The 25785-nt window shown below is 52.8% G+C and overlaps 14 protein-coding genes across 14 annotated transcripts; 11 read left to right on the top strand and 3 right to left on the bottom strand.

Moving 5' to 3' along the window:
* Positions 1-379: 379 nt before the first annotated feature.
* Positions 380-2221, bottom strand: CLAFUR5_01873 (MFS-type transporter M2; the record flags this gene model as incomplete). The annotated part of the gene is made up of 1 exon (XM_047901021.1): positions 380-2221. One exon carries the CDS (start codon positions 2219-2221, stop codon positions 380-382), a length of 1842 nt encoding a protein of 613 aa, XP_047755244.1.
* A 666-nt stretch (positions 2222-2887) lies between these two features.
* CLAFUR5_01874 (uncharacterized protein) lies at positions 2888-3145 on the top strand (the record flags this gene model as incomplete). The annotated part of the gene is made up of 2 exons (XM_047901022.1): positions 2888-2950; positions 3029-3145. 2 exons carry the CDS (start codon positions 2888-2890, stop codon positions 3143-3145), a joined length of 180 nt encoding a protein of 59 aa, XP_047755237.1.
* A 12-nt stretch (positions 3146-3157) lies between these two features.
* Positions 3158-4025, top strand: CLAFUR5_01875 (FAD-dependent monooxygenase OpS4; the record flags this gene model as incomplete). Its single annotated transcript, XM_047901023.1, has 2 exons — positions 3158-3689; positions 3760-4025. 2 exons carry the CDS (start codon positions 3158-3160, stop codon positions 4023-4025), a joined length of 798 nt encoding a protein of 265 aa, XP_047755238.1.
* Positions 4026-4108: 83 nt separating this feature from the next.
* On the top strand, positions 4109-4546 carry CLAFUR5_01876 (uncharacterized protein; the record flags this gene model as incomplete). Its single annotated transcript, XM_047901024.1, has 1 exon — positions 4109-4546. The coding sequence occupies one exon, from the start codon at positions 4109-4111 to the stop codon at positions 4544-4546; it is 438 nt and encodes a 145-aa protein (XP_047755239.1).
* A 375-nt stretch (positions 4547-4921) lies between these two features.
* On the top strand, positions 4922-5471 carry CLAFUR5_01877 (uncharacterized protein; the record flags this gene model as incomplete). The annotated part of the gene is made up of 2 exons (XM_047901025.1): positions 4922-5179; positions 5232-5471. 2 exons carry the CDS (start codon positions 4922-4924, stop codon positions 5469-5471), a joined length of 498 nt encoding a protein of 165 aa, XP_047755240.1.
* A 737-nt stretch (positions 5472-6208) lies between these two features.
* Positions 6209-7690, top strand: CLAFUR5_01878 (Putative DNA glycosylase; the record flags this gene model as incomplete). The annotated part of the gene is made up of 1 exon (XM_047901026.1): positions 6209-7690. One exon carries the CDS (start codon positions 6209-6211, stop codon positions 7688-7690), a length of 1482 nt encoding a protein of 493 aa, XP_047755235.1.
* Positions 7691-8497: 807 nt separating this feature from the next.
* Positions 8498-8689, top strand: CLAFUR5_01879 (Plasma membrane proteolipid 3; the record flags this gene model as incomplete). The annotated part of the gene is made up of 1 exon (XM_047901027.1): positions 8498-8689. The coding sequence occupies one exon, from the start codon at positions 8498-8500 to the stop codon at positions 8687-8689; it is 192 nt and encodes a 63-aa protein (XP_047755236.1).
* Positions 8690-13514: 4825 nt separating this feature from the next.
* On the top strand, positions 13515-13854 carry CLAFUR5_20011 (uncharacterized protein; the record flags this gene model as incomplete). The annotated part of the gene is made up of 2 exons (XM_059462870.1): positions 13515-13768; positions 13818-13854. 2 exons carry the CDS (start codon positions 13515-13517, stop codon positions 13852-13854), a joined length of 291 nt encoding a protein of 96 aa, XP_059318874.1.
* A 26-nt stretch (positions 13855-13880) lies between these two features.
* On the top strand, positions 13881-14215 carry CLAFUR5_01880 (Endolysin; the record flags this gene model as incomplete). The annotated part of the gene is made up of 2 exons (XM_047901028.1): positions 13881-13925; positions 13979-14215. The coding sequence occupies 2 exons, from the start codon at positions 13881-13883 to the stop codon at positions 14213-14215; spliced, it is 282 nt and encodes a 93-aa protein (XP_047756120.1).
* An 811-nt stretch (positions 14216-15026) lies between these two features.
* Positions 15027-15702, top strand: CLAFUR5_01881 (heat shock protein; the record flags this gene model as incomplete). The annotated part of the gene is made up of 4 exons (XM_047901029.1): positions 15027-15190; positions 15248-15372; positions 15427-15636; positions 15695-15702. The coding sequence occupies 4 exons, from the start codon at positions 15027-15029 to the stop codon at positions 15700-15702; spliced, it is 507 nt and encodes a 168-aa protein (XP_047756119.1).
* A 589-nt stretch (positions 15703-16291) lies between these two features.
* CLAFUR5_01882 (Fumarate hydratase, mitochondrial) lies at positions 16292-17911 on the top strand (the record flags this gene model as incomplete). Its single annotated transcript, XM_047901030.1, has 1 exon — positions 16292-17911. One exon carries the CDS (start codon positions 16292-16294, stop codon positions 17909-17911), a length of 1620 nt encoding a protein of 539 aa, XP_047756122.1.
* A 1199-nt stretch (positions 17912-19110) lies between these two features.
* On the bottom strand, positions 19111-20149 carry CLAFUR5_01883 (Meiotic expression up-regulated protein 26; the record flags this gene model as incomplete). Its single annotated transcript, XM_047901031.1, has 2 exons — positions 19111-19426; positions 19476-20149. The coding sequence occupies 2 exons, from the start codon at positions 20147-20149 to the stop codon at positions 19111-19113; spliced, it is 990 nt and encodes a 329-aa protein (XP_047756121.1).
* A 1457-nt stretch (positions 20150-21606) lies between these two features.
* CLAFUR5_01884 (SET domain-containing protein) lies at positions 21607-23535 on the top strand (the record flags this gene model as incomplete). The annotated part of the gene is made up of 2 exons (XM_047901032.1): positions 21607-23391; positions 23446-23535. 2 exons carry the CDS (start codon positions 21607-21609, stop codon positions 23533-23535), a joined length of 1875 nt encoding a protein of 624 aa, XP_047756124.1.
* Positions 23536-23595: 60 nt separating this feature from the next.
* On the bottom strand, positions 23596-25599 carry CLAFUR5_01885 (Cytochrome P450 monooxygenase cicH; the record flags this gene model as incomplete). The annotated part of the gene is made up of 4 exons (XM_047901033.1): positions 23596-24008; positions 24103-24995; positions 25194-25516; positions 25567-25599. The coding sequence occupies 4 exons, from the start codon at positions 25597-25599 to the stop codon at positions 23596-23598; spliced, it is 1662 nt and encodes a 553-aa protein (XP_047756123.1).
* Positions 25600-25785: the final 186 nt, after the last annotated feature.

Below are 25785 nucleotides of genomic sequence, written 5' to 3' on the forward strand. Positions count from 1 at the left end.
GGCAGCTCCGGGCAACAAGCCAGAGCAGCGATATGCTGTTCCATTTCGGGCGGACCTTCGCACAGCGAAGCGCGATCAGGAGCCCATGCAACAAGGCCACACGAGTGGACTTTGGCTCAGTACGACCGTAGGTGTGCGCGTGAAGAGCCTCGGAGATCTGGAGTACATTCATGGGCTACGAAAGTGCCTGGCCTTTCCTACTACGAAATGCATGATTGCCGAGCGACACTGGAGCCATACTGTCTCGGACTCTAGCCCTGGTCACTGGAGGAGCCACGGACATTGACACCCAAGGACAAGAGGTACGTTGTTCATCTCCTTGCAATCGTTGTACATGTATTCATCACTCATGGTGTCTGTCGATAACGCAGGCCTGTCCTTACACGGCCTCTTCTGGGTCTTCTCTATCTCTATGCTCTCTTTCTTCCAGCAAAGCTCGACTTTCTTTCTCTGCTATGATAGCCTCCTTGCACTTCTCTTCGTGTCCTTTCCATCCTGTGCCTGCCTGCACAAAGACCATAGCAAAAGCTAGCAACGCTGCTCCATACCATAACGTCTGCAACCCATCCTCGTAACCTTTGACGGCTACTTCTCGTTCTATTCCGTGCAGTTGGTCCACCAGGGCAGGCGACCCAAGGAGTCTTCGCACGAGGTCGTCTCTCTTCATGCCTCGCTCGGCGAATTGAGAAGCGAGCGAGGCTGCCAACGTTCTCGTAAAGAGGCCTCCGCCCACGGCACTTCCGAATGAGCCAGCGAACCCGCGGAACGTCGCATTCAGCGCTGTGGCAATGTAGTGCCCCTCTTTCGGCGTTAGGTGCAAGACATGAGCAAGACTATAATTAAGTGCGGCACCTGCCGAGCAGCCGTTAATGAACAAGACAATGATAAAGCCCACCGGGGAACCGTTACGGTGTGAAAGCATCCCTAGAACGAGCAGAGTCACCGGGAAAATGGCGTAGGACACTACGGTCGGAGTCCAGAATGAGCCTTTACGCCTGATGTGTAGCCAGCCCGCGAGCAGGCCGCCTGTTGCAAAGCCTGCATTCGTTGGGATCAGCATCGCTCCGCCGACCGAAGGTGGCCATTGCCGCACTGCAATGGCATATGTTGGCGCATAGAAGAGCACACACCAGCGGCTCATCATGTAGCCGACCGTGCCGAGACAGGTGAACAGAAGTCCACGATGTCTGAGAAGCGCCACGGGTATGATAGGGTCATATGCCAGATATGCCTCGACCAAGACGAACGCAGTAGCTACGACTACAGACAGGATCAGTGGGAGAATCGGAATGCTTTTCGGCGAGCTGAGTGCGTAGAGCATGAGTACCAGCGAAGTCGTGAGTGTGATAGCTCCGAGATAATCGATGCGACGCACTCTTTTCCATGTGCTGTGATCTGACGTGTCCTTCTTGCCCGAGGTAAAGTCGAATGGTAGCGCAAAGAACAGCATGAGACCAGCAAGTAGAGCGATAGGGGCCTGAATCCAGAACAGAGCACGCCACCCGATAATTGGTAGGAAGAACCCAGCCCCAGTTGCTCCAACTGCGACGCCGAAAGTGTAGCCCGAGTTCAGTAGCCCAATCGCGAGTCCCTTGCGCTTGCTGCCAGTCAACTCCAGCACTATGATTATCGAGATGGTAAAGACACCGCTGGCCCCAACTCCAGCAACGGAACGCCCGACCAGGAAACTCTCCAGTGAGGTCGCGAATGCGGTAATCACTTCTCCAATGGCAATGATGATAGATGATGCGACAATGCAGAGCCTGGGCGTGAACACGGCGCTGAGCTTTCCATTCAAAGGCCCCAATGCGCTCGTGCATATCAGAAACGAAGAAGTGAACCAGGGCGTAGAGTCGAAGGCGTCTAGTTCCGAAGCAATAGCGCTTTGTATTGTTGTAAGCATGGACATGTTCGTTGCTATCAGAAACACTAAGGTCCCGAGCGCAATCGTAGAGCAGACTGCTCGTCCGAAGCCGATGCTCTGGTTGGCTTTGGTATGCTCATCATCTTCGGCCATCGAGTTGATGCTTCCGCTGCTCGACAGCGATCCCGCCTTAGCAACGAACCTCGGAGCAGTCCTTGCATCGTTGTCGTCAGCGTTAGCAACTTCGCTCGCGGCGGCGGGAGGTGTTGACGGGAGAAGGGTTGTTCGTTCAGTGGGAACCAATTCTGAGGTCTTCAGCCGAGCATTGGGTCTGCCCTTCGCACCGTCTCTCGACATCCAGTAAGTTGGCAGTCGCAGGAGCAAGAAGTGCCCAAGTTCGAGGTCCGTGCCGGCCTATGGTGATGCGTCGTGTGGCACTCTGTTGGTCTCGCCACAGTTCAAAGATCGTCGTTGGTTCCAGGCTCGGTTCCAAGGTTCAAGTCCAAAAAAAGACGAATACACAACGGCGACATGCATGAAAAACGAGCGTATCGATGAACAAGATGCAAGTGACGGGATGTCGATGATAAGAATTCTGAGACGATGTCGGCACTGATTACAAACACTGTGTCCCTTGTCCGAATTGAGTTTCGTGCCTGCTCGCGTGGCGACCACGGACCATGCAGCTTCCTTGTTGATCATGTTGTGTTACCGCATCTCTACTCCGACTTCTGTGCCACTTGCAAAACGACTTGTTGGCTCTGATCACGAGAACTCCTCGAAGACCTCGGCGTCAGGCCGGCCGCGAAGCCGCTCTGCTAGCCATGTCCGTCCACCGTATCATCGTTCAGTCCGCTGAGAGCACTTGAACGATCTCGTGGCTGTGGAGTATATTGAAGACTCGCAAAGCTATTAGAACCGCTCCCACGACCATGCTGGACAATTGTACTTGGGACTCTCGCTCGGAATTTCTCAATGGCCCTTCTCCTCGCCACGGGATGCCGATCAGCCGCTTAAGCGGAGATGATCGCTGCCTTGCGTGAAGCGAGGGTGGCGAGGATATTGTACTGTCACTCGAAGAGTCGAGTGCGCGCTGTTTGTCCTGTCTCACTAGACGCGACTTTAACAGACGCCAAATGATATACCATCATGGAGCAAAGACAGATCAATGTCGGCGTTGTGGGCGCTGGAATCGGAGGGCTGATGGCCTCAATTGCCATAGCAAGAGCAGGAGGATCGGTCACTGTCTTGGAGGCTGCATTCCAGCTAGGCGAGATATGAGCAGGCATTCAGATGACCCCCAACGTGGCAAGATTGCTTATCAAATATGGGATCGATAAAGTTATAGGAGACGATTTGGTCCAATTCTCGGAGCTGAATCTGCGGCGAAAGGACGGCAGCAAGGTCGGGCATACTGGCATCAAGGACGTGGAAGAAGTCACTGGCTTTCCATGGTGGCTCGTCCACAGACACCATCTGCATAACGGCTTGGTCGTGGTAGCCAGGAAGGAGAAAGTTAACTTGATCACGGACAGCAGGGTAGCCAAGCTAGAGAGCAAGCAAGATGGTAGAGTGGAAGTTGTGACAGAAAAGGGAACTCGTCACATGTTCGGTCTTTTGATTGAGTCAGATGGTGTGCAGTCAATCGTACGCAAGACTCTCTTCCCAGATGTGAAACCGCGACCGCCGACTACCAATTCCGCCTACCGGGCGATGGTGCCCTACGAAGAAGTTCGAAAAGATCCCCTGACTCGCGAGCTGGTAGAGGATGATAGTGGCAGGCTGAAAAAGACCATGGAAGTGTGGATGGCACCATTGGGATACAGTAGGTCGTTTTGCTCGAGATCACCTGCATTCGTCTTTGTGAAGTCTACTGACACGTTCCTGCTTCGTAGTCATTTCATATCCAATCTCGAATGCGAAGGACTTCAACATGGTTCTAAGCCACTTCCACGATCCGCCCGTAGATAAAGTCTGTGAGGTCAGCATTGATGAGGTTAAGGAGCAATACAAAGAGTACGATCCTCGAATCAAGAGGATGGTCGAAAAGATTTGCCCTCCCATCTCACGCTGGCCATTGCTGCTCACTGGGCCATTACCTTCATGGTCGAACGCCGAGAAGAATATCGTCTTGATCGGCGATGCAGCACATTCCATGTAAGCGTAGAAACTCGGGCATTGCCTTGAGATGTACCGACGTCAGCTCGAAGGACAAACCATATGGCACAAGGTGCTGCGACCAGCATGGAAGACGGAGCATTTCTGGCTCGATGCCTTAGAGCTGCGATAGAAAGGCGCCTTAGCATCGCTGAAGCCATTCAAGTCTACGAGATCGGTCGAATGCCCAAAGCGAGCTACAAACAGCAGATAAGCTACTTGAATGGATGGCTCTGGCATCTGCCCGACGGCGCAGCTTCAGAAGCCAGAGATAGAACAATGAGAGCCGAGTTGGAAGGACACCAGCCCATCAAAAGCGCGAACCTGTATGGCGATCCAACTACCGTTCTTGAATGCTACGGCTACGATGCTGAGGCCCATGCCGACCAGGAGATTGCTACCTTTGCGAACGCACGAAAGCCAGCCAGGGACGGAGCGACGACAATCGTCCAAAGTGAGGCTGACAGGATCGCAAATTGGTTCCTGCCCAGAGAGCATCAGTTCAAGATCAAGCCAAGGATGTAAAGACAACTCGAGTAATCAACATTTACAGCGAACCTTGAAAAGTCTTTGGTGAGATGCCAAAGGTTGCTAAACTATACCTTCCAAGACTCGCAGCTGTCAGCAAATTTAATCGCACACAGTGTTTTCCTTGATCTCGTCAATACTGGAATCTGCAGTCTCTGCGACTGTATGAGCTTGTTGAGGCATCAACTCTACGGTGGCGGTTGCGGGACAAGCTTTCGATGCACGGCATAGTAGCAGGTCCGCATCATCCGATAGATATCCGGATGACGCAACTTTATAGTCGCTTCGGGGAATGCATAGTTTGTGTGACATGTACAGCTTTGAGGGCGAGTCCGCCACAGGGCGTGAGCTGCTTCATGCCTATGACTTTTCATGTCTTCCTGTAAGAACGACGTGCTTTTAGACGACGCTTTCTTTCGTCAGCTCGAGTCACAATTTCCTGGCGGTCCTCAGTCGCCATGGTTCGTGTATGCGATCTTAATTCTCCAGGCCAACGATCATATGGACCTAATCGGAAGTACCTGGGAGTATGTGAAGTCGGAAACGCCTGACGAAGATGAGTTGTTGGTTAAAGCGAGGAAGATGCGTGAAGCTTTGCTGAAAGCCAGTGTGCTGGTCGGGTTCCCAAAAGTGATTCCTATTATGTTAAGTTGGCTTGTGGACCAATGCTGAAGTGTCTCAGGGCATAAATGGCTGCATAGCGTTGCGCAAAGCTATCCTGTCGAGCTCGCCGGACTTGGAGAAGAAGCTCGACCAAGATCCATCTCTCCGACAGAACTTGCAGCGAGCGGAAAAGGATGCGAGAGGCAAAGCTTTCTTCTCCAGAATCTATGCTCAACACACCGAACGTGTGCTTGACAACATGTCCAATGCTTCTGGCGGTGACCTCTTCGAATTCGCTATCAACGCGGTGTATGGCTGAAGAGTCACGTCTCAACGCCAAGGAGACAGGGGTGTTGGAATTCCTGGCTTGCTATGCCACTGGGTGAGTCTCAACAGTGATTGTCCTTATGATTGGGTCTAACGCCACAGCAGGGGCTCAGTCTGAACACAAGCCAAAGGACATGTGTATGGTTCGCATAACCTGGGCAACTCCAAGGACGAGATCTATGGAGCGATCAATATTTCCAAATTGATAGAGCAACAGCTTATATCGTGGTTACCAGAGAACCCGCGGAAAACTGGTCGTGGACTGCGAAAGCGGAGAAGTGGTGATGGCGCCTCTTGCATCCGTGCTGGTGGGACGTCGACGGGAGGTACACTCGCAAGGAGTGAAGTTGATGGAGTAAAGTGGATTGTTGCAAGTCAGACGCGTGATCATTGTGTCAACAGGGGTAACTCGATCGATCTTTGTACCTGCATTAGCCGCGATGTTAGCGCGAGGCCCGAGTCCATATGACGCTGTCACTTTGCTCCGGCATCACATGCCTGCTTGTGCCTTGTGAAGATACCTGTACCTGCATACATGAAGACACGACTCCTGCATCTGCAACAACTCTCCTCCCACTGACACCACCATCTCACTGACACCGTTCACCCCCAACCTCACACCACGACCAGATACCATACACAATCGTGCTTCATCTCCACCGGCTGTGCATTAGGCTCAGACCACGATCTACACAACCGACATCATTGCAGCCCTCCTCGTCCCACAACATGGCGCGAACAACACGCGCGGCAGCAGCCAGAGCGAGCACGACAGCGACCGAGACACAGCAGCTATCAAGCCCGCCTGCAACACCACTTGCTGGACAGGGTAAAAAAGTCGCCAAAGGTGCAGCCAACGTGAAAGTGACCAAGAAGCAAGAGGCACCAGTGACACCTGCAAGTGGCAAGAAGCGCTCAAGAAGGGCTGTTAAGCAAGAGGACTTCGACGTAAACGAACTCCCCCACAATCTAGGACCAGCTCTACCTACACCAGGCGCGGAAGATGCGCCACCTCCGAAGCGGGCGAAGCGTAGCAGGAAAGATGAGGAAAATACAGACGGTGCCGAGGTCAAGCTCGAGGACGTCGAAAATGTCGAAGAAACAAAGCCTACGCCCAAGAAGACTCCAAAGAAGGCAAACTACGGAGTCATACTCGGCCAGACGCCTTTCCCGGACTACCTGAGACCGACTCCTGAGGAATGCTTCGAAGTCACTCGTCTACTGGAGAAGACGCATGGTTCAGTCACAGTCCCAGAAGCTATACCGGCTCCCTCGCTGGATGTGGCAGGCTGTGGAGAAGTGCCCTCGGTGCTCGATGCTCTGATTCGAACAAGACTCAGCGCCAACACCACAAACAATAACTCAAGCACAGCGTTCAGAGGCCTCGTAGCACGGTTCGGCACTATCAAGGAGGGCATCGGCAAGGGCAGTGTAGACTGGGACGCTGTAAGGAGGGCGCCTCAGAACGAAGTCTTCAAAGCCATCGAACGCGGTGGTCTTGCCCAGGTCAAGTCGAAGGACATCCAGGCGATTATACAGATTGCTTACGAGGAAAATCAAGAGAGGAAGGCGGCTTTGATGAATCCATCGGACGATCCAGCCGGCGCTGAGAACGAACCGGAGAAGGAGAAGCAAGATGAAGTCGCCAAAGCAAAGCGGAACATTATTTCGTTGGACCATTTGCACCTGCTGAGCACAAAAGATGCATTCAACAAGATGATCAGTCTGCCGGGTATTGGTCCCAAGACAGCTTCTTGTGTCTCTCTATTCTGTCTGAAGAGACCATCCTTCGCTGTTGATACGCACGTCTTTCGCCTTTGTCAATATCTTGGCTGGGTACCAAAGTCGACCAAGAAAGGCGAGCCGAAAGTAGACAGGCACACCACATTCTCCCACTGCGACGTGCGGATTCCAGACGAGCTGAAATATCCCCTGCATCAGCTGCTCATCGCGCACGGAAAGGTATGCCCAAGATGCCGAGCAGCAACGGGTATGTCCAGTGCAAACTGGGAAGAGGGTTGCCCGATCGAGCATTTGGTTAAGCGCCACGGCCCCAGAAAGGGCGGCGTCTCAGTTGCGGCTCGTAAGAAGGCCAAAGAAGCTGCACTGGTCTCCGAGGAAGGCGATGCGGCAGACGAAGGCGGAGCAGGAAACGCGAGCGAGTTGAGTGATGCTCCAGAGGGCGGCGATGCAGCTGAAGGTGAGGATTAGGTGCACCCGAACAGACGACAACAGAACTTCTTTTGACCATGAATGATGAGACAGATTAGAACATATGGAATGATTATACGATAGTTAAGCGTAGCGACCGAGCGCTAGCCACACCGGAGTACGAGCTTGCGAGTACGTAGGTGAGGCGTCAGCGAGGGAGTGAAGCTCTATACCAGCCCTCAACTAGCCTTGGCGCCCGCTCTGATTGGTCAACTTTCAAGTTTTATGGTCACGTGACCTACCGCACTGTGCCTGTTGGCGAACTCGCAAACATATACTCGTCGCTAACGCCTATGTCGTCTAAGCACTGTACGTCGGGTAGCGGTAGCGTGGATCGCATGCTACTTTGTAGCCTAGAAGGGTTGGTAGAGAGCTCCACTCCGCTACGCCTACCTTTGGAGGTTCACAACCGCCAACAGCACATTTTACTATACGAGCAAGACACCCCTGTATACACTTCGATTTTGATTGGCTACCGAGCGAGCTTCACTTTCGTTCGAGACAAACTTCCTTCCAACGTCACTCCCGGTGCCTGGCGCCGATCTGTCGCGAAGAGACCGCGGCGCGGAAGACGAAGTGTAGTCGTTTAGACGCGTCGTCCGCAAGACGATAAAGTGATGGCAGATCCTCTTGCGACGTAGAATCTGATTTCGCCTAGTTTTAGTATTTCGGACGCGATCAAAAGACATACATTTACTGAAAACAGATACCAGCGGTCATCACACAGCTTTCAATCTCAGCGTAAGGCCCATTTCTACTCTTGCAAAGAGTATTTGAAACTGACATCTTGAAGAGCTTGCACAAACCATGGCTTCTTCAACAAGCAACGTCTGCCTCTACTTCCTCGCGATCTTCCTCCCACCCGTCGCAGTCGTTCTCAAAGCTGGATGCGGTGCCGATTTTCTGATCAATATCTGCCTGAGTATTCTAGGATGGATTCCGGGAGTGATTCATGCTTGGTACATCATCAGCAAGAGGGAACGAGTGGCAGTGGCGTAAGATGTGGCAGTGGATAAGAGCTGGGATAATAGAGGAGCGGAGAATTGTAGCGGGTGATAATGTTTGAATGCGAAGGCGACTCTGGGTACTTAGGCACGAGCATTGTAATGAGCGCGAGAGAATGTATCGAAGTGTTGTCGTTGGCAGAGACGGCGAAGTGGTCTTGGGCAGCGTAATCGGCACACCTGCGCATCCATATCTGTATTGAGCCATCCTGAACGCTGGACTGCAGCTTGTATAGTGGCATCACAGAGATGTCCTCATGCTTTATGTGTTTCTTCTTCAGTGGAAAGTGGTGTCAGGCTGGCCCGGCTGAAGGATGTGCGAGTACCGTAGCCCTTGCTCGATTCGACCGTGTGCAGTCCATGCTTACAGCCGCATCTAGTGAGTCCGGCACGTCGCTCCATCTATGCCATCGATGATGCAGAGAGAGGTAGCGGGTTGTGCTCGTGCAGTGGAATCGACCTGCACGACATGACCGGAAGTCGCTCATAAATGGTGGAATCGCAACTGTCGTTCAGGTCATCGCCAGCGGCTTCTATAATGACACTGCGCGCTGATTCATGATGTCGCCGTACGATCCTATGATCGGACTTGTCGAGTCGCGAGATTGAAAGGAAGACAGATAGCTGAGAGCCTGAGAAACATGCAATCTCATCCAAGCCAAGGCCAAGACTTGCCTTTTGCGCAGCTCTCTACTCTTTCACATCAACTTACCACACCTCATCATGACTTGCAGACCGTTACCTGCAATTACGAGTAGTTGATGCCTGGATGCCTTTTACTTCTTGCGGATCCGCTCGCTTCAGTTCGAAAAGAGATACCGACACCGTCACGATGGAGAGGCGAGGAGGTTCAGCGACAGCATGCAGACGGCTGCATCCATCTACACCAGATTGACGTGCATTTTGCTACTTCAAGCAGGAGAGCAGCTCAACTCGGCAGTGTAATCCTCTAGGCGAGCCATGACACCAATCAGTTGTGCCGAGGCTAACTTGTCCTATGTGCAACAACCTCCGTAGCACACGTTTATGCAGTCAAAGGCCACGTTGGCTGGGACCTGCGCGAATATGAAATGCAACCACGACATCGCCAAGAGACGAGGGCATGTATATATATATAGATAGATAGATAGATATTTCATTAAGCTGTTGTAGTGCCCTTTGGCCTATGCAGCTATGCTATCTTGTTTTTGTATATATAGAGGGGAAACCGTGTTGGTGAAAACCCCTCCTCCTTCCCGCCTGTCTTTTCCTCCTAGTTGTCGTCTTAAATTTCCCTTGTTAGGGGTACGCTAGTGTCATGGGCCTGCCCTGATGACTACCCTATCTGCAACCCCCCTCGCTTCCGCCTCTTGTCTATCCACTCCTCCGTCTCGCTCGCGAGGCTAAACTACTAGAGGTATCCCTACTGTAGTATCCACCGAGAGATTCGGCGAATGTTGCCTTTGTCCCTAATGATTGACTTGTAGTCTCTCCTTCCCGCTCGGTGCCTCCAATTTCCCCTGCCTCTCGCCCACTACGGGCATCGTAGTAGCATATGTTCTGGGTTTTACGATGGGTAGCCACACTAGCAGGCTGGGCTATAGATGTCTAGTGCGCGTCTCCTGAACAGGTAGGCCCTTAATCCAATGTGTTCGGACCTGATTTGGATCGCTATGCTTGCTTCGGCCCTTGTCAGGTCCCTATATAGCTGGTAATTGTGTCTCTAGAAGGCTCGGAGCGCTATCGGGCCTGTTGTCTTAGGGGGCTTCCTTTTCCAGTCCTGCTCCCATAGGCAGCTCGCTATCTGTTCCGCTAGGCTTTAGGTCTTAGCCTTGCTCCCGCCGGCCTAGCGAGTCCTACGCTCCTCCTCCTTTCGTGCTAGCCATTCGGTGCTTGTCTGTACGGCCGTAAAGGTAGTAAGGTCATCCTCTTTTTGGCTTGTCCTATGTCCTGCCCCTCTCCGGTAGCGGCTTTCTATCTTATTCTTTGCCTCCTAGATCGTGGTTTGTACTAGGTAACCTGTCGTCTTTGCCGCGTATTAAATTCTTATTCCCCGGATGTACTGGCCGATTAGTAGTATTCCTGTCTCCATTTCTACCGTGCTTGTTAACGTTGTCTTGTATACGCCTAGTACCCTATGTAGGTTACCTGCCTGTGTCCTGTTTAGGGGTTACTCTATCCGTTTCGGGATCGGCTTGCCTACGCCTCCTGTTCCCTAAATCTGTGCCCCGTATAACATAGCTGGTCTAACGATCGCCTTATACATTACTCTTGCCTTATCGAATGTTGCTCCCTATGTAGATGCCGTAAGCCTCTTTATCGAGGCTTCATTAACTTGCGCTCGACTCTAGGCTTTCTTAATCTGTACATTCTAGCTTAGCTTCGGGTCGAGCTAGATCCCTAGTACTCGTAGCTCCGCTGATGGCTTGGTCTCGTAGCCTTGGATCCTTACCGCCGCCTTTATATTATAGTATGTTCTCGCTTTACTAAAGTGTATAAGTTAGTACTTTTTAGGGGCGAACCGGGCACTATGCTTCTTTACCTACTCCTCGCATTTCTTGTGCCTATCTTTAAGGAGGCGACAGTTCTCTTCTGTCGAGTCTGACTAGGCTAGGATGTTTGTATCGTCTACGAACCCCGATGCTGAGGTTTGCGGAGAGGTGAGTAGGGGGATTAGATCCGACATAAATATCAGAAACAGGATAGGGGAGAGAGTAGATCCCTAAGGTATTCTAGTCTCTGCCTTCACCGGGTCGGACGTGTACCTTCCTAGGACTAGGTATGTCGTCCGTTCCTAGAGAAAGGAGTAGACGAACGTCGTTACCTACTAGGGGATGCCTTTCTGCTGTAGGATATGTATTAGCCTTTGGTATAAGACGTTGTCGAAGGCCCCTACGATGTCGAGGGATAGTAAGGACGCCGCTCGGTTCCTGCCGTAGTGCCAGAGGGTCTGAATTTGCTCCGTAATTAGCTCTATTACTATTAGTGTCGATCGCTAGCTTCTTCCCCCTATCTGTGTTGCTGGGAGTACGTGGTTGTCCTCGGCAAGCTGCGTAAGTCTCTAGGCTACTATCTTTTCTAGGACCTTCCCTATCGTATTTAGAAGTGCTATTGGTCTGTACGACTTGGGCTGAGTATAGTCTTCCTTCTGTAGCTTGCGTAGCACTACTGTCATAGACTCTCTGTACGGCTTCGGGTGATACCCTAGCCGTAGGCACGCGGTAAATAGGTTTGCAAGGCTCGGCGCGATCTCTTCTCTACACTCTTTTAATAGTACGTTTGGTATCCTGTCTAGGCCCAGGGCTTTTCGTCCTTTTAGCTTACTTATGACTCCTGCTACTGTGTTAGAGCTAACCGTCCAATCCATGTCTAGGGGTTCCGGGTATGTGCTCGGGTCGACGTCCGTAAGGTCTGCCTCTACTTGCGTCGAAAAGAAATGGTCGGCTAACGCTTTTGCCTTGCCCCGGGGCGTAGCCTAGGCAATCCCTTCGCGGTCTACGATTAGGGGGAAGTGAGGGGCTTGTTGCTCTTCCGGTAGTCGTGCCCATTTAGCAAGTCTCCACATCTATTCCGGGTTTTCTGTAACGAGCCCGATCGTCGCTCTCTAGTCCTGTAGCTTATCGCGTCTTATCTGTGCCTTCTTCTCTTGTGTCGCGTAACAGTATTGCTCCTACGTCTCTTAGCAAGGAAGGAATCGTATTTAGCAAGCTAGCTACGAGATAAGGTGACAAGTCTTAACCGCGCTTTCCTACTTATCTAGCACTACCGTGTAGCCTCGTTTCGAGAGGTTAGCCCGGAGCAAAAGCTTCCCTCTACACCCTCCCTCCCTGTTTGCTCCTTAAGCTAATATCCACCTCTATAGGCCTAAGCCCTTTAGTGCTCTCTATTGACCGACATGCGCATCCGTCCTCTCGGGCTGTACAGACAGTGTCAGCCGTCGCTGCTAGTATATACTACGCCCTAGGTTTTGACGCCCTTCGCGTTACCGCAGCCTATCTCTAGAAAGCGGCCATCTATGCCTCGCAGGTTTGCTCGGGGCACACACCACGCCGGGTAGCGTACTCCTTGCGTTTCCACCTACTAACCAATATGAAGTTCCTTATTACCCTGCCCTCGATCCTCCCCGATTACAGAACTAATCCACTTGCATTGTACGTCTTTTCCCCGTCCCAACAGCCGTCTTTTCCTTGCTCAGGCTATCGTCTTTTCCTCGTCGCAATCTACCATGTCAGACTAGGTGCGTTGTGTAGCGGGACAGGCAGTGCCTTAGGCAAAACCCTCGTTCCTATACCGGGTGTTCAACAGGCCCTTACAGGCTTCGTCGCGTGTCCACCTACCTACCGCATTGCCCGCTGGCAAACACTAGATTGTTTCGTAGTCCGCTCGACGCCGTCGCATAGTCCGCTCAGTTGTTGTTCTGTAGTCCGCTCGTCTAATGTTCGTCGCTCAGCCCGCTCGGTTTGCAGTCTCCGGAGGTGAAAATTCTGCACTTATACCTGAGGTGTCCTGTCGAGCGTATAGGCCACGGTTCCGCGCCCTTCTTACACGTAGAAAGAAGAAGGACTCGCTCCCGACACGAGTACACGCTCGTCGGATGGTTTTCATACCCGTTTTGCTGGTAGTCCTCTGTTCGCCGCGGCTTCGCCTACGTTGCGCGCCCGTCGCGCCCACGACGCTCCAGCGTGAGAATACTTGGCTCTCTCGTAGCTAGACGAGAGGTTCGTAGCCGACACCACGTACAGGTGATTCTCGTCGTCGACCTATATATATATACTCCCAGAAAAGAAAGCAAGAGGCAGGATTTTGCCCGGACACAACGAACTTCGTAATTCATTGGCGATATGTTTCCATCATTTAACACTCGGCTGTCATTTGCACTGATATCAGCAGGTATTGTCACGGCTCAATACCAGTACGGCACCTGCACGGCAAACGAACAGAATGGCGTGTGCATATCGACAGGCGAATGCGGCGGCAGTAGCACAGCTGGTCTTTGCCCTGGCCCTTCCAACATCCAATGCTGTACCTACGGCCGCTTCAATAACGCTGGCGTAGCCGGAACTTGCGAGTCCAGGTCGACCTGCTCCGGAACTACGTACGTTGTTCCAGCTCATTCGTCAATCGCATACTGACAGCCGTGCAAGCTATTCGGGCCTTTGTCCGGGCTCATCAGGTACGTGACAACAGGCTCACACATTTCCTACCCCATGTCTCAAATCGAGGGAGATGAGTTGCTTGTGGACGATGTCAGGGTATGTAGCAGCTCTCTAGCAGCATAGAGAACGGGAAATGCTGACCATTGCAGGAATTCGAAGTCTGCCTGGGCAATGCCGTATCGTCCGTCAGCCTGAATGCTAACCAATACGGAGCATTGGTCTCGTGGTCTTTCAACGTCGGTTGCGGCAACATGAGATCGTCCACACTGGTCAGGAGACTTAATGGGGGTGAGAGCCCGAACACTGTGGCAGCTGAAGAACTTCCCAAGTGGAACCAGGCAGGAGGCCAGACCGTACGAAGTCGGCGACTTGAACGAACGGGGTAGGGCATGCATCCGGTTTTAGGTTGTCGTTGTTTGTCTACAAGCGTTTGTTAGAGGCAGTATATAGATTTCGGTTAGTCTTGAGATTTAGAGAGTATGAACCCCTTCGCCGAGAACACGATTTCCTACCGTGCTGGGTCTCACCAGGAGAAGACAGGAAGAAGTGCAGCTCTTCCAGACAAGCACCAGTGTTGGAGCTTTGCCGTGCTAGTTGAGCGAGCTTCAAGTGGATGAGGGAGGCATGTGCGCCATGTCGACGCTTAACAGCTCGTACTGGACAATCACGTAGTGGAGGCTCTTCGGGTACCTGCATTATCTATTCAGCAGCAAGCAGCCAACATCCACATAGGGTCATGCTCTGACGAAGCCTCCAAGACAGGAACATCAGTGAAAGGGCCGCGGCGTCTCAGCTCCGCACCTATGTGATCGTGATCGGTCCTGTCCAGCACCACCAAAGCGGCCTATGATGTCGTGGGTAGAGATCTTATCACTCTTCGATGCGGCATAGCGTCGAGTCGAGAAAATGCTCCGGGTGCGTGGTTCTCGAGCCACATCGCAGTGATGCAACACATCGTCATACTTGTGAACGCCACATGCGTCAAGGCTTCAGCTGCGCGGCCCGAAGCACAGCTCTTCAGTGAAAGGCACCTGGTGATCCGTATCTGCCCAATGAGAATGGGGTAACGTTGCGTTCGCTTGGGCCGTGGTGGTGCGAGTTGAAGCACATGCCAGATGACGTCTTTTCCTGGAAGTGTGAGTGTGAACGTGCTGGGCTGCAAGTGATGTGCTTGTGCTTGTGAAGGTGGGGGTAGAAATGCACTACCCCTCCCGCTGTTTTGTTGCTCTTGCTGCAGTACATAAGTTTTATTGTTCAAGTCTCTTTCTTCTGCTGAACATCACCAACAAGACTCAGACTTACCAAGCTACTCCCCAACACCCGAACAAACAAACAACCACCGCAAACATGTCCGACGCACTGTAAGGCCTACTGTTGATGCTGCTTCACTGTTCCTCTGCTGACAACTTTCTGCACAGCCGCCAATCCAACACCGACAAGGCCGCCTCGGCCCTCAAGCCAGACAGCCAGAAGTCCGCCCTCGAGCAGGTCCAGGACAGCGCCAAGAGCACCGCCGACTCCGTTGCCGGTACTCTCCAGCCAGGTAAGCCGTGCAACAGCCAGAATATCAATTCTGCATACTGACGATACCTCGTAGAGGGCGAGAAGTCCATTGGCCAGAAGGCTTCCGACACCGTCACTGGATCCGGTGGTGATGCACAGAAGCAAGGCGAGGGTGTCCTCCAGCAGGCCCAGGACGGTGCCGCAAACCTTGCTAACCAGGCTAGCGAGACCATCAGCGCTGGCGTGAAGCAGGCTCAGGATGCTCTCGGTCTCAACCAGGGCGGCAACGCCGGCACCTCTGGCCGTACGTAAACCCCATTGCGGATTCCATCGTGGTGGCTTTGACTAACAGTCACAAACAGCCAAGTAAAATGCTTTACCCCTCGGCGATCTTGCACGACCGACTTCGATGATTCCCCCAGGCACGGCCTCAATTTCCTCGACTTAGATTGTTCTCGATTAATGGTTTCGAGCATGGCTAGGGTTAATAAAGTCACGACGACTTGATATGGAGATGCATCTGACATACCTCTTACGATGATATGAGCGATGGGCTTTGAATACCGACAGAATCAACATGAAGGTTTTCTTGCGCACGTTGTGTCATTTTCTTCATACTGCACCTTTGATCAGCTGACTTGGTGCCTGCCAGCAGCATGTCACTGACCGTGACCGCACGTTTGTGTCGCTGAAGTTTTACATTTGTATGGGAAATGCTTGCCCCCGTGGGCCGTGGTAGAACTACGACAATGTCGGAGTACAAGCCTAGGAGGTACAAGGCACCTCAACTTTCGCACGCACGGGCCATCACGAAAATCCGCCGGCGCCGAGGTCGCGAAGCTGCTGTATGTTTTTAGGACAACGTGTCTGTCGGTTCCCATAGGCCACAACTCCTCACAACAGCGTTGCATCAGTGTACATATATCTTCGGCTTCTTCCCCTTCGGTCCTTTCTTCACGATGCTGCGTACAGCGACTGCCAGACTGCCCGGCGCAGAAGTTCGAGCTCTGTCTTTCTCGCCTGCAACTGGAAGCTCTCTCCAGGCCCCCGCAAGAAGCTTCACTACTGCACCCTCGACGTCCATAATCCGCATACCAGCTCGTCCCAGACAATCGACACCTCCCTCCACTGCCTCCGCCTCCGCTTCCGCCAGGACGTTCACGAGCACCGCCAAGATGGGACGCAAAGAGAGTGATGCATTCGGCGAGGTCGAGGTCGACGACAAGGTCTACTGGGGAGCCCAGACACAACGCTCCCTAGGCAACTTCAAGATCAACCAGCCACAAGACCGCATGCCACCGCCCATCGTGCGCGCGTTCGGTGTCTTGAAGGGTGCCGCTGCTACCGTGAACATGAATTTCGGCCTGGACCCCAAGCTGGGCAAGGCCATCCAGCAAGCCGCCAGCGAGGTCGCGTCGCTCAAGCTGGTCGATCACTTCCCTCTGGTCGTGTGGCAGACTGGATCCGGTACACAATCGAACATGAATGCAAACGAGGTCATCTCCAACAGAGCCATTGAGATTCTTGGTGGTCAGATGGGCAGCAAGAAGCCTGTGCACCCCAACGACCATGTCAACATGTCTGCCTCCTCCAACGACACCTTCCCAACTGTGATGCACATTGCCGCTGTGCTGGACTTTGAGGAGTCGCTCTTGCCAGCATTGAAGAACCTGCATCAAGCCATGAAGCATAAGCAGGAGCAATTTGAGCACATCATCAAGATTGGTCGTACGCACTTGCAGGATGCCACACCACTCACGCTTGGTCAGGAGTTCAGTGGATACGTCACACAGCTTGAGTACGGCATCCAGCGCATTGAGTCCTCGTTGCCACGTCTAAGGATGCTTGCGCAAGGTGGAACCGCCGTCGGTACCGGCCTCAACACCTTCAAGGGCTTCGACGAGATGATTGCACAGGAGGTCAGCAAGCTGACTGGAAAGCAATTCATCACAGCACCCAACAAGTTTGAGGCATTGGCTGCTCATGACGCTGTTGTCGAGGCTCATGGTCAACTCAACACTCTCGCCACATCGTTGTTCAAGATTGCGCAGGACATCCGCTTCCTCGGCTCTGGCCCACGATGCGGTCTCGGCGAGCTTAATCTGCCGGAGAACGAGCCAGGCAGCTCGATCATGCCTGGCAAAGTAAACCCAACCCAATGCGAGAGCTTGACGATGCTTTGCTGTCAAGTATTTGGCAACCAGGCAGCCACGACATTCGCTGGCTCGCAGGGCAATTTCGAGCTCAACGTCTTCAAGCCTGTCATGATCCGCAACCTGCTGCACTCTTCCCGTCTGCTTGCCGACGGCATGAACAGCTTCCGCGAGCACCTGGTTCTGGGACTTGAGGCCAACGAGGCGAAGATCTCAAGTATAATGAAGGAAAGTCTGATGCTGGTTACCTGCCTGAACCCCGTGATAGGATATGACATGGCTTCCAAGGTCGCCAAAAACGCGCACAAGAGAGGTATCACGTTGAAGGAGAGTGCCATGGAGCTGGAAGCGCTCAGCAGCGAGAAGTTCGATGAGATTGTTCGTCCGGAACTGATGATCGCACCAAAGGATGTGCAGAAGAAGTAAGATACCCTATCACATCTGTAAACCTACAAAAAGGATCTCTCACATCACTCGCTAGCACACGTGGCTGGTAAGCATAGTGACTCGCCAAACCATTTTCTTCTTATGGCAGCTGGCAGTCCATTTCGAGACGTTGAGATTTAGTCTTTCGTTTTAACCCGCCGGAGTCGTGACTGCTGGCGGTGCTCCCACCTTGGTGATATAACATACTCTGAGTGGCATGGTTGGTTGGCTGCACTTCATTATTGTGCATTCCGCCTATGCGAGGTGGTCCATCTTTTGCGGTATCTGGTCAACGCGAACAAGGTACGTACCCACGCCCACAGGCACCGCCGGCACATTCGCTTGACGCTAATGCATAACATATGCACAGATGTGCCGAGCAAAGCGCGACCAACAACAAGTCGTCGATGAGATGCAAAGCTAGCTGATATACGAGGCGACGAGAGTCTCATGGCCTATAAGGTAGAAACGACGGTAGGTACGTTGCGCAATTCCACCACAGCCACAACTTGATCGCAATTCTCGACAGGAGTCACGCAGTTGTACTGGAGCCAGTCAAGGACATGCCTTCATCAGGCAACAGTAGTAAAGTCAGAGTCTCAAGATACAAGGTCGCGACTGCTATTGACGGAAAACGTAGGAGACACAGCAGCAGTTTGTTTGTGTGGAAGGGTCTCCGCGATGCGGTGCTCGGTTTGACAGCAAGAAGTCTCTGGATAAGCACTGTCGAGAGAAACATCACTCTTCGGCGGCTGCGCTGCTGTTTCGTTCTGGCTTCTCGTAAGAAGCTGGTGGGTCGTTGCCAGAACGACAGCACATAGCACTTCCCGTGTGGCCGCGAAAGTAAGCCCGACTTAGGCGCAGGCTTTCCTTTCCAAGACGATACCGGCCTTGCCTTGTTGAAGAAGGTCTTCCGCTGTCTTCGCTCAATGGACATCCCTAGAGCACGTAACACGCCGACGGGATATAGACTGGGGAATGGAGGAAGTTTTGGTTAAGAAATGCTTTCGTACTATAGCAGTCATCAATCGTGATAAGCATGGTTAACATCAACAGACAGAGGCCGCCCAGATTAGTTCCTGTTTCGCCCAGGCTAGGCTATTACTTTCCAACAGAGCCCATGTCACAATGAACGCGTTCAGAAGAAGCCAAATATGCTTCTTGAAGGGGATGCAGCTGGGTCGAATCTCCTCGTTCGATCACAATCGCTTGACCTGTTTGGCCGCCGATCGTCGTGGCGAGGTACTCTTCGGTCTATTCCGGATTGACTGGCCATTGGCCTTGTTCTTGGTTTGACACCGGTAGGCATGTCGATAGTAGGGCGTCTTCCATTTCCCTCCATCGTGTCTGCCGATGTATATCCATTGACGGCAGCCGCCGCATAGCGCCTCAGCGCCTGCAGCACTATTGGCAGGTCTCCATTCGACAGGCTTGTCAAACTCTTTACCGGTGGTGTAGCTTATCCCGTGGGTGTAGTGCATGTGGTACCAGTACGCAGAATCTTTGAGTTTATGCCTGCTGATCATCAGCGGTACGGACTGTACTGAATGCGATTGGTAGTTACCATGATGAGCATAGACCGCACCAGCCCTCGCGCTCAGTCCCGTCGCCCCTAACCCAGCGTGCTGTGTACTGGTCATTGACAAATTTCGGGTTCTGCCGGCGTGGAATCGCTTCGTCAGAAGTCTGTTGTGGAGGAGGGTCTGTCCTCGCTATAGCATTGTCAGATGTTGGGATTCGTGGTCCTGGCTCCATGTGCGCGCCGAGCCATGAAGGAGAAGCTTCAACAGGGTCTGATGCACGCCTTGTGATCTCGAGATTCATGAGCGAATGTGCTTGCTCATGTTGCTGATCATAGGCGCTCCATGGAGATGCACCGGTATTCTGCACGTGGCCACTGTAGGGTCCTTGGGTGGGTGAAGCAGAAGGGCTTGAGAGTAAGCCAGCATCTGGCGGCGTAGTCGAAGCAGGCCATGGCATTCCTTGACCTGAGAGATGTTGCGGGATGTAGCCATAGCTAGAGTACGACTCAAAATACGTGCCGTGGGCGCCGCTGACGAAGTTCGCGTGCTGGCCGAGAGATTCTGTGGGAAGGTGTACTGGCAATTGTGACCGGCGATCGTTTGGAAGGTCATACACAGTCGTTGAGGGCACATGGGTGGATATACCATCGAAATCCACAGGTCCGCACCAATCATCCCACTCCTCGAATGCAGTACTCTCGTACTTGGAGTTCATTGACACCAGCTCGATCGACAGCACACCGAAATATGACTTGGACAAAAGCCGCTTGTAAGGTGAAATGAACAGGTCAGAAAGTGGATATCAAGTCTCCGTAGCAGGTCGATCTCTGTGGTCAATATGACTATCTGGCGCAGTCTGGTGTGTGGCAGACTGCATCCCTCTGGATTCCCTGTACACGGCTGTGCCGCTGCATGAGTCCGCATCGAGCCAGGTTTAAAATGATGAAGACGGAGGCACTACCAGTTGGCATGCATTGGTTGCTATAACTTCAAGCGCAATACACAGGGGTGCATGCACGGAGATAGTCCTCATGGACAGCCCAGAGCTTGCCCACATTGCGAATTGTGGCTGCATGAAGGTCCGCTCAAGATGATCGAAGTAAGGGGTTTCGGCAAAGCGGCCATTGGCCAGTATATTCATGCTGGTGGTGCATTGCCGCAACGATGAGTGGTCAGACGGCCTTTTGGATATATTGACCACAAAGGAGCCATCGCACAGCATCCAATATCTGGCACACGCGCGGAAGGCTCGAATCGCGGACATTGAGCAGAAGGAAGACTGGCCGCGCCAGTACGCACAGAGGTTAGATCCTGGTGATACCGGAGTCCAGACTCCATCGTAAGTGATCCCGTGCATGCGCAGTGCCTGCAACTACATGAAGTCACGTTGACATTCCTCGACGCCTGGCGTATTCATGCACTCGGCACGAGCACGATAACACCGGTGAGGCCAACGGGATCGCTCTTGCCGGCCATGTGTGCGGCTCGCGAGCATGGGGAATGTCTCGGCTGTCCATGGTCTAGCAGTACGGGTACCTCAACTGGTATGTGCTTCGTCATCTGACCTGTGAGCAATGGCACTAACCGGGGCATCAGCTCGATTGTCATGTTTGTTGTGCTCATACTTCGAGTGCATTTGGAGCGACTACCAGAACACGCTGCCCAAATGGCTGGCTGATTCTGCCCAAGCCGACAGCGAGCAGGAGCGACGTGAAGTAAAGATGCGTATAAGTGCTGGCCATGCTCAACAAATGTATAGCGCGGTGTTTTGGGGCCCAGACTCAGGTCGACGGCGCTGATGGTGTCGCACAGAGGAGTGATAAGAGAGAGCGACACTCACTTGCCAGACGGCGAGACGCGCTGAAGATGCCGTCCACGTGCCGCGCTTGCTCCCGTCATCTCGTGTTCTCCCGTCGCCGTCCACCGAAATCCACTCCGCTTGGCTTGGCTCTTCGGCGCCACGCTCGCGACGACGACGACGACGTTGTTGCTGTTGTCCAGCGTCGCTAATGACTGCATCTCGTCACGGCCGTTCTTGGCTCAAGCCATCACCATAGTCTAATCGTCTGAGCTTCATCGCCGCCCTCAGACCTGACCGCATCGCTACCTCGGCATGCCGCATCGCCATGCCGCTGTCCAGTGACCACCAACCAGGATTGTATCGTTATTGTCATGACAATGCCAGACCTGGACTCAGACGTGGAGGCTTTGGCTCGCGACATTGGCCTACGCATCAACGAGGAGCTACCGCGGATACTAAGGCAGCTTCTGAACGAGCGGCCTGGTGTCGATGGAGGCCAATTCCACTTCGAATGCAGTCTGTCAAGCGGACATGCTGCCTTCGGTGACAGGCCGCAGGCTGTCAGACTGGCTTCAGTCGATATTCCTGCAGACGTCGGAACGCCAATAACTTATCATAGCCCACGCGAGAATAGCGACAGTATTCAACAGATTTCTGCCCGCCAGTCCTACACTCCGACCGGTTGCAGTGCCCCTGGCTCTCCAGACAGGCCCTCTCGACCCAGACTGCCGGCACCGTCAACACCAGATGATGACCCTCGGCCGGCCAAGCGCCGAGCTGTTGGGGGCCTCAGAATAGGCAGAAATTCACCGCCGCTTGGGAGCAATGCTATGACCAGAAGTCTCGAGAGTGATGCCAGAGTCTTTCCGCAGCGTAAGAAGCGCTTGTCTGAGAATCCGGCTCTTCAGCCATCTTCCCTCGATAAATTTATCGGTGGCATTTGGGAAAGCATCTTCAGTGGTGTTCGAATGGATCCAGCGGAAGTCATCGAACAGTGGCAGGCTATAGAGGCGAATGGGCAGCCCAGGCTCCTGATGGATTCTGACACAGCAATTGCATCCAGCGATGATTCATCCATCGTTAGAGGGACCATGTTCGGTCGCATGAACATCTTAGCTCGGAAGATAAGTCAGACAAGTCGTACTTGCCGCTCTTTAGAGGTCATCGTCCAAGCACATTGGGTGCAAGCGTTCGATGATCGTGTGTCGGAACTATCCTCATCCATGACCAAGGAGAAGGCCAAAAAGACCGCCATTTCAGAGGCTTGCATGGATTTCAGCTGGAGTGAGAAGGAGCTACGAAACAAAATGGCTATCTGGCGTGGATACCACGACATTCAGAATACTGGAGGGTGGGCAGCACTGGTCTTCGCGGGTATGGGCCTTTATCGATTCTGCAAGTATCGAGTGTCATTCACAGAGGAGACCTTCCAAACGCTTAGGTCTCTCAGACATCGTTTTGAAGTGGCCGCTGATACCTTGCATCCTCGCTGGAGAAGTCTTTTGGCGATTGTGGGTGCAACAACAGAGAGAAAATACACGGGACACCAACACGACTGGGTAGTCAATTCTCCGAACAACGAGGCTGTGCCCCTTGCAACCACATACCATCGCTGGGACAAGAATTTTAGCTACATACATCTTGATGAGTCCGCGATTGATGAAGACGCCTGGGGATTGTTCGATCCGCGAACAGTAGTCCCTGCGACCGACCCGGCCTCTCAAACATGTCAGACCTGTGGCGAGCAACAATCTGACGACCCCCGGACCAACCACTGTTCGTGCTTTCCGAATCTCTATGGGAGTGCTAAGGCTGGTTTCATACCAGTACAGGTGTATCGCACTCCCAACGGCAAGAATAACGGCCTGCTCGCTTGTTCCGCATTCGAGCGAGGTGCGGCTGTGGGCGAGTTTATTGGCGAGATCACCGCCGGGCTAACAAATATGGATGTCATGGTTGGACAGACGGAGCGTGCTGCTTATCAAATATGGCAAGGTAAGCAGGGCAATCACACACGATTCGTGAACCACTCGTGCCAGCCGAACAGCCAGTTCGAACGGTTCGTGTGGCTGGGCACGCAGCGGGTTGTGCTTGTCTCCAAAGGCATTGAAGCAGGTGAAGAAGTAACGGTAGACTACTCTGACACCTACTGGAAGGTGAGAGCAGCACTCATGAAGGTTGTGTCATCTGCCAATTGCTAACATCAACAGAATCTTGACAAAGCGTGTCTGTGTGGACATCCTAAATGCCGATTCAAGGGCAGATCGAGACCGTTGCTGACGCCTCCCGAATCAACCTGACCAGCGGACTGAAACCTCTGGATACTTACGATATCTATTGTGTATATATCTAGTCGACTATCAACGCTCAGGCGACTGGATCGACTGCCTTGGTTTGAACCTGGTGGTGAAGTTCAGCTGTCGCACAAACCAAGCATTATGAGTCTTCCACTCCGAAACTGGATCTGCCATGTCCACTTCAAAGTTTCGCAAAAAGGTGGGCACCAACTTGTAGATCTCTAACAGGCTGATGTTCTTGCCGATGCAGGTCCTCGCACCTGCTCCAAACTGCAGCATGCTGGCTTTCATCTCCCTCAGCTGATCTGGCTTGGCTTGGATCCATCGTTCTGGTCGGAAAGTATCTGGATCGGCACCGAAGACTTCCGGGTGACGGTGGACGACCCATGGATTACAGCCAACAATAGTGCCGCCCGGGATCTGGTGGCCTAGTATGTCCATTCCTTGAGGAGGTACGACGCGCTCAAGAATCAGGCCTAAAAGGTAAGGTAGGTTAGCTCAAACGTCTCAAGGAAATGGGCCGCAGCCGTCATGAGTATGTCTCAATGGTCTCAACCAGGCTTCACTTACCAGGTGCCGGGTGCAGGCGCATGGCCTCTTGGACGACCGCATCGAGGTACGGCAGCTTTAGACTCTCGGACCAGCTCACTCGGTTGTGATCCCTCTCTGCTATAGATCCGTCGCGAGCAGCTTCGTCGAGCTCCACCATCAATTTGCTGTAGACCCTTGGATTCTTGATCAAGAAATAGAAGATGGAACTAAGGCTTATAGCCGTCGTCTCAGAGCCTGCGAAAATCATTGATGTGCACGAGCTCAGGACCTGCTTATCGGTCATGAATTCGGGATGATCATGCTGTGCTTGAGTGAACTTCATCAGGAGATCCACGCCTTTCCCCGAAGCCTCGTTTAAGGAGCCATTCTGCTTGATCTTCTCCATCTCGGAGGCCCTGTCGGCGGACTGCGCCAGCGCGAATCGAGTAACGGGGAACACAGTCTTACTGATGCCCCATTTCTGTAGCTTGAGCTTGATAGGATTCTTCTCGAAGATCATGTCAAGAATCGGCATCTGGCCAACGGGGGCACAATAGTCCAGGAATTTGCCGACAAAACCAACAATGCCGTCAACATCCTCGTCTCTTTCCACGAAGCCCAGACGCTTGCTCCAGGTCAGCTCTCCGATGACATCAAAGGCGAAGTATTGAAGCCATTTCGAGAAGTGGCAGCTCTTTCCGGTGTCGCAGTATCGACGCTTTGTCTGCTCGATGAAGGCGCCCATGGTACTGTCGACAAGTGGTTCATAGCCAATCAATGAGCTCATGGAGAAGGCGTTGTTGACACACCGGCGATAGGAAGCGTGGTAGTTTTCATCCTTGGTACTGAACAGCGACTGCAAACGTTGCCCCTTGGCCACAGCTTGCTGGACGGGGTAGAAATCTGATTTGGTCATTTGCTTGTTCAAGCCACTAAAACATTAGGGAGTCAGTCCATCGTATTGACGAGAAAGCGCAGAGCTGCGCAATCGCAACAGAGCTAGCAGTCTCTCTCAGCACGAGCCTATAGAGGCCTGTTGTCGTGCGCATTGTCGTGTGTGAGACAAGTGAGCGGTTTTGAGATACTGCTAGCTCCGCCGCAATTGTATGTGCTCCCTAGCATTTACTCACTAGATGATCTTGATAGCCTTCGGATCCGCAAAGGACAACACGTTTGGTCCTAGTCGAACCACATCGCCGTAGCGTCGGTGGAGCTGTATGTGAGTCTGTTCCGCACGGCGACTGCGAACATCGAAGTATCGCCACCAGTCCGTGAATGCTGCATAGGTAGGTCCTGGATACTTGTCTAGGCCATGATGGTACTTGTTGCGAAGTAGGTAGAGCCCAAGGAATGCGGCGAGGACTAGGGGCCAGTATGCAAGCAGTATGCTAAGGATTATGTCTGCGATCATGTTGAATCCGCAATGACTGTGCAGTTGAGTGCTCGGAATAAACTGGCAATGAATGGTCAGTAACGGGACAGACCACCTACGATATATATAACCTTCCTGGCGCCATTGTCAAGTGCCGATGCCATGTGATAGCGTTACACGAGTGGCAGCATATTTGCGATTCACGGCGTTACGGCAGATGTGCTGAGACCGTAGGGATAGGGCTCACGCGTTTCCTTCGGATCCTGGGCTGCCCTGGAAGGTCTGAAAGTTGGGTCCATGCTCAGCGATGAGTGCTCGCTAGTTAATTGACTTGCCATCAGTTGACATCG

The sequence above is a fragment of the Fulvia fulva genome, chromosome 1 (genome assembly GCF_020509005.1).
Source record: "Fulvia fulva chromosome 1, complete sequence".
Classification (NCBI taxonomy): domain Eukaryota; kingdom Fungi; phylum Ascomycota; class Dothideomycetes; order Mycosphaerellales; family Mycosphaerellaceae; genus Fulvia; species Fulvia fulva.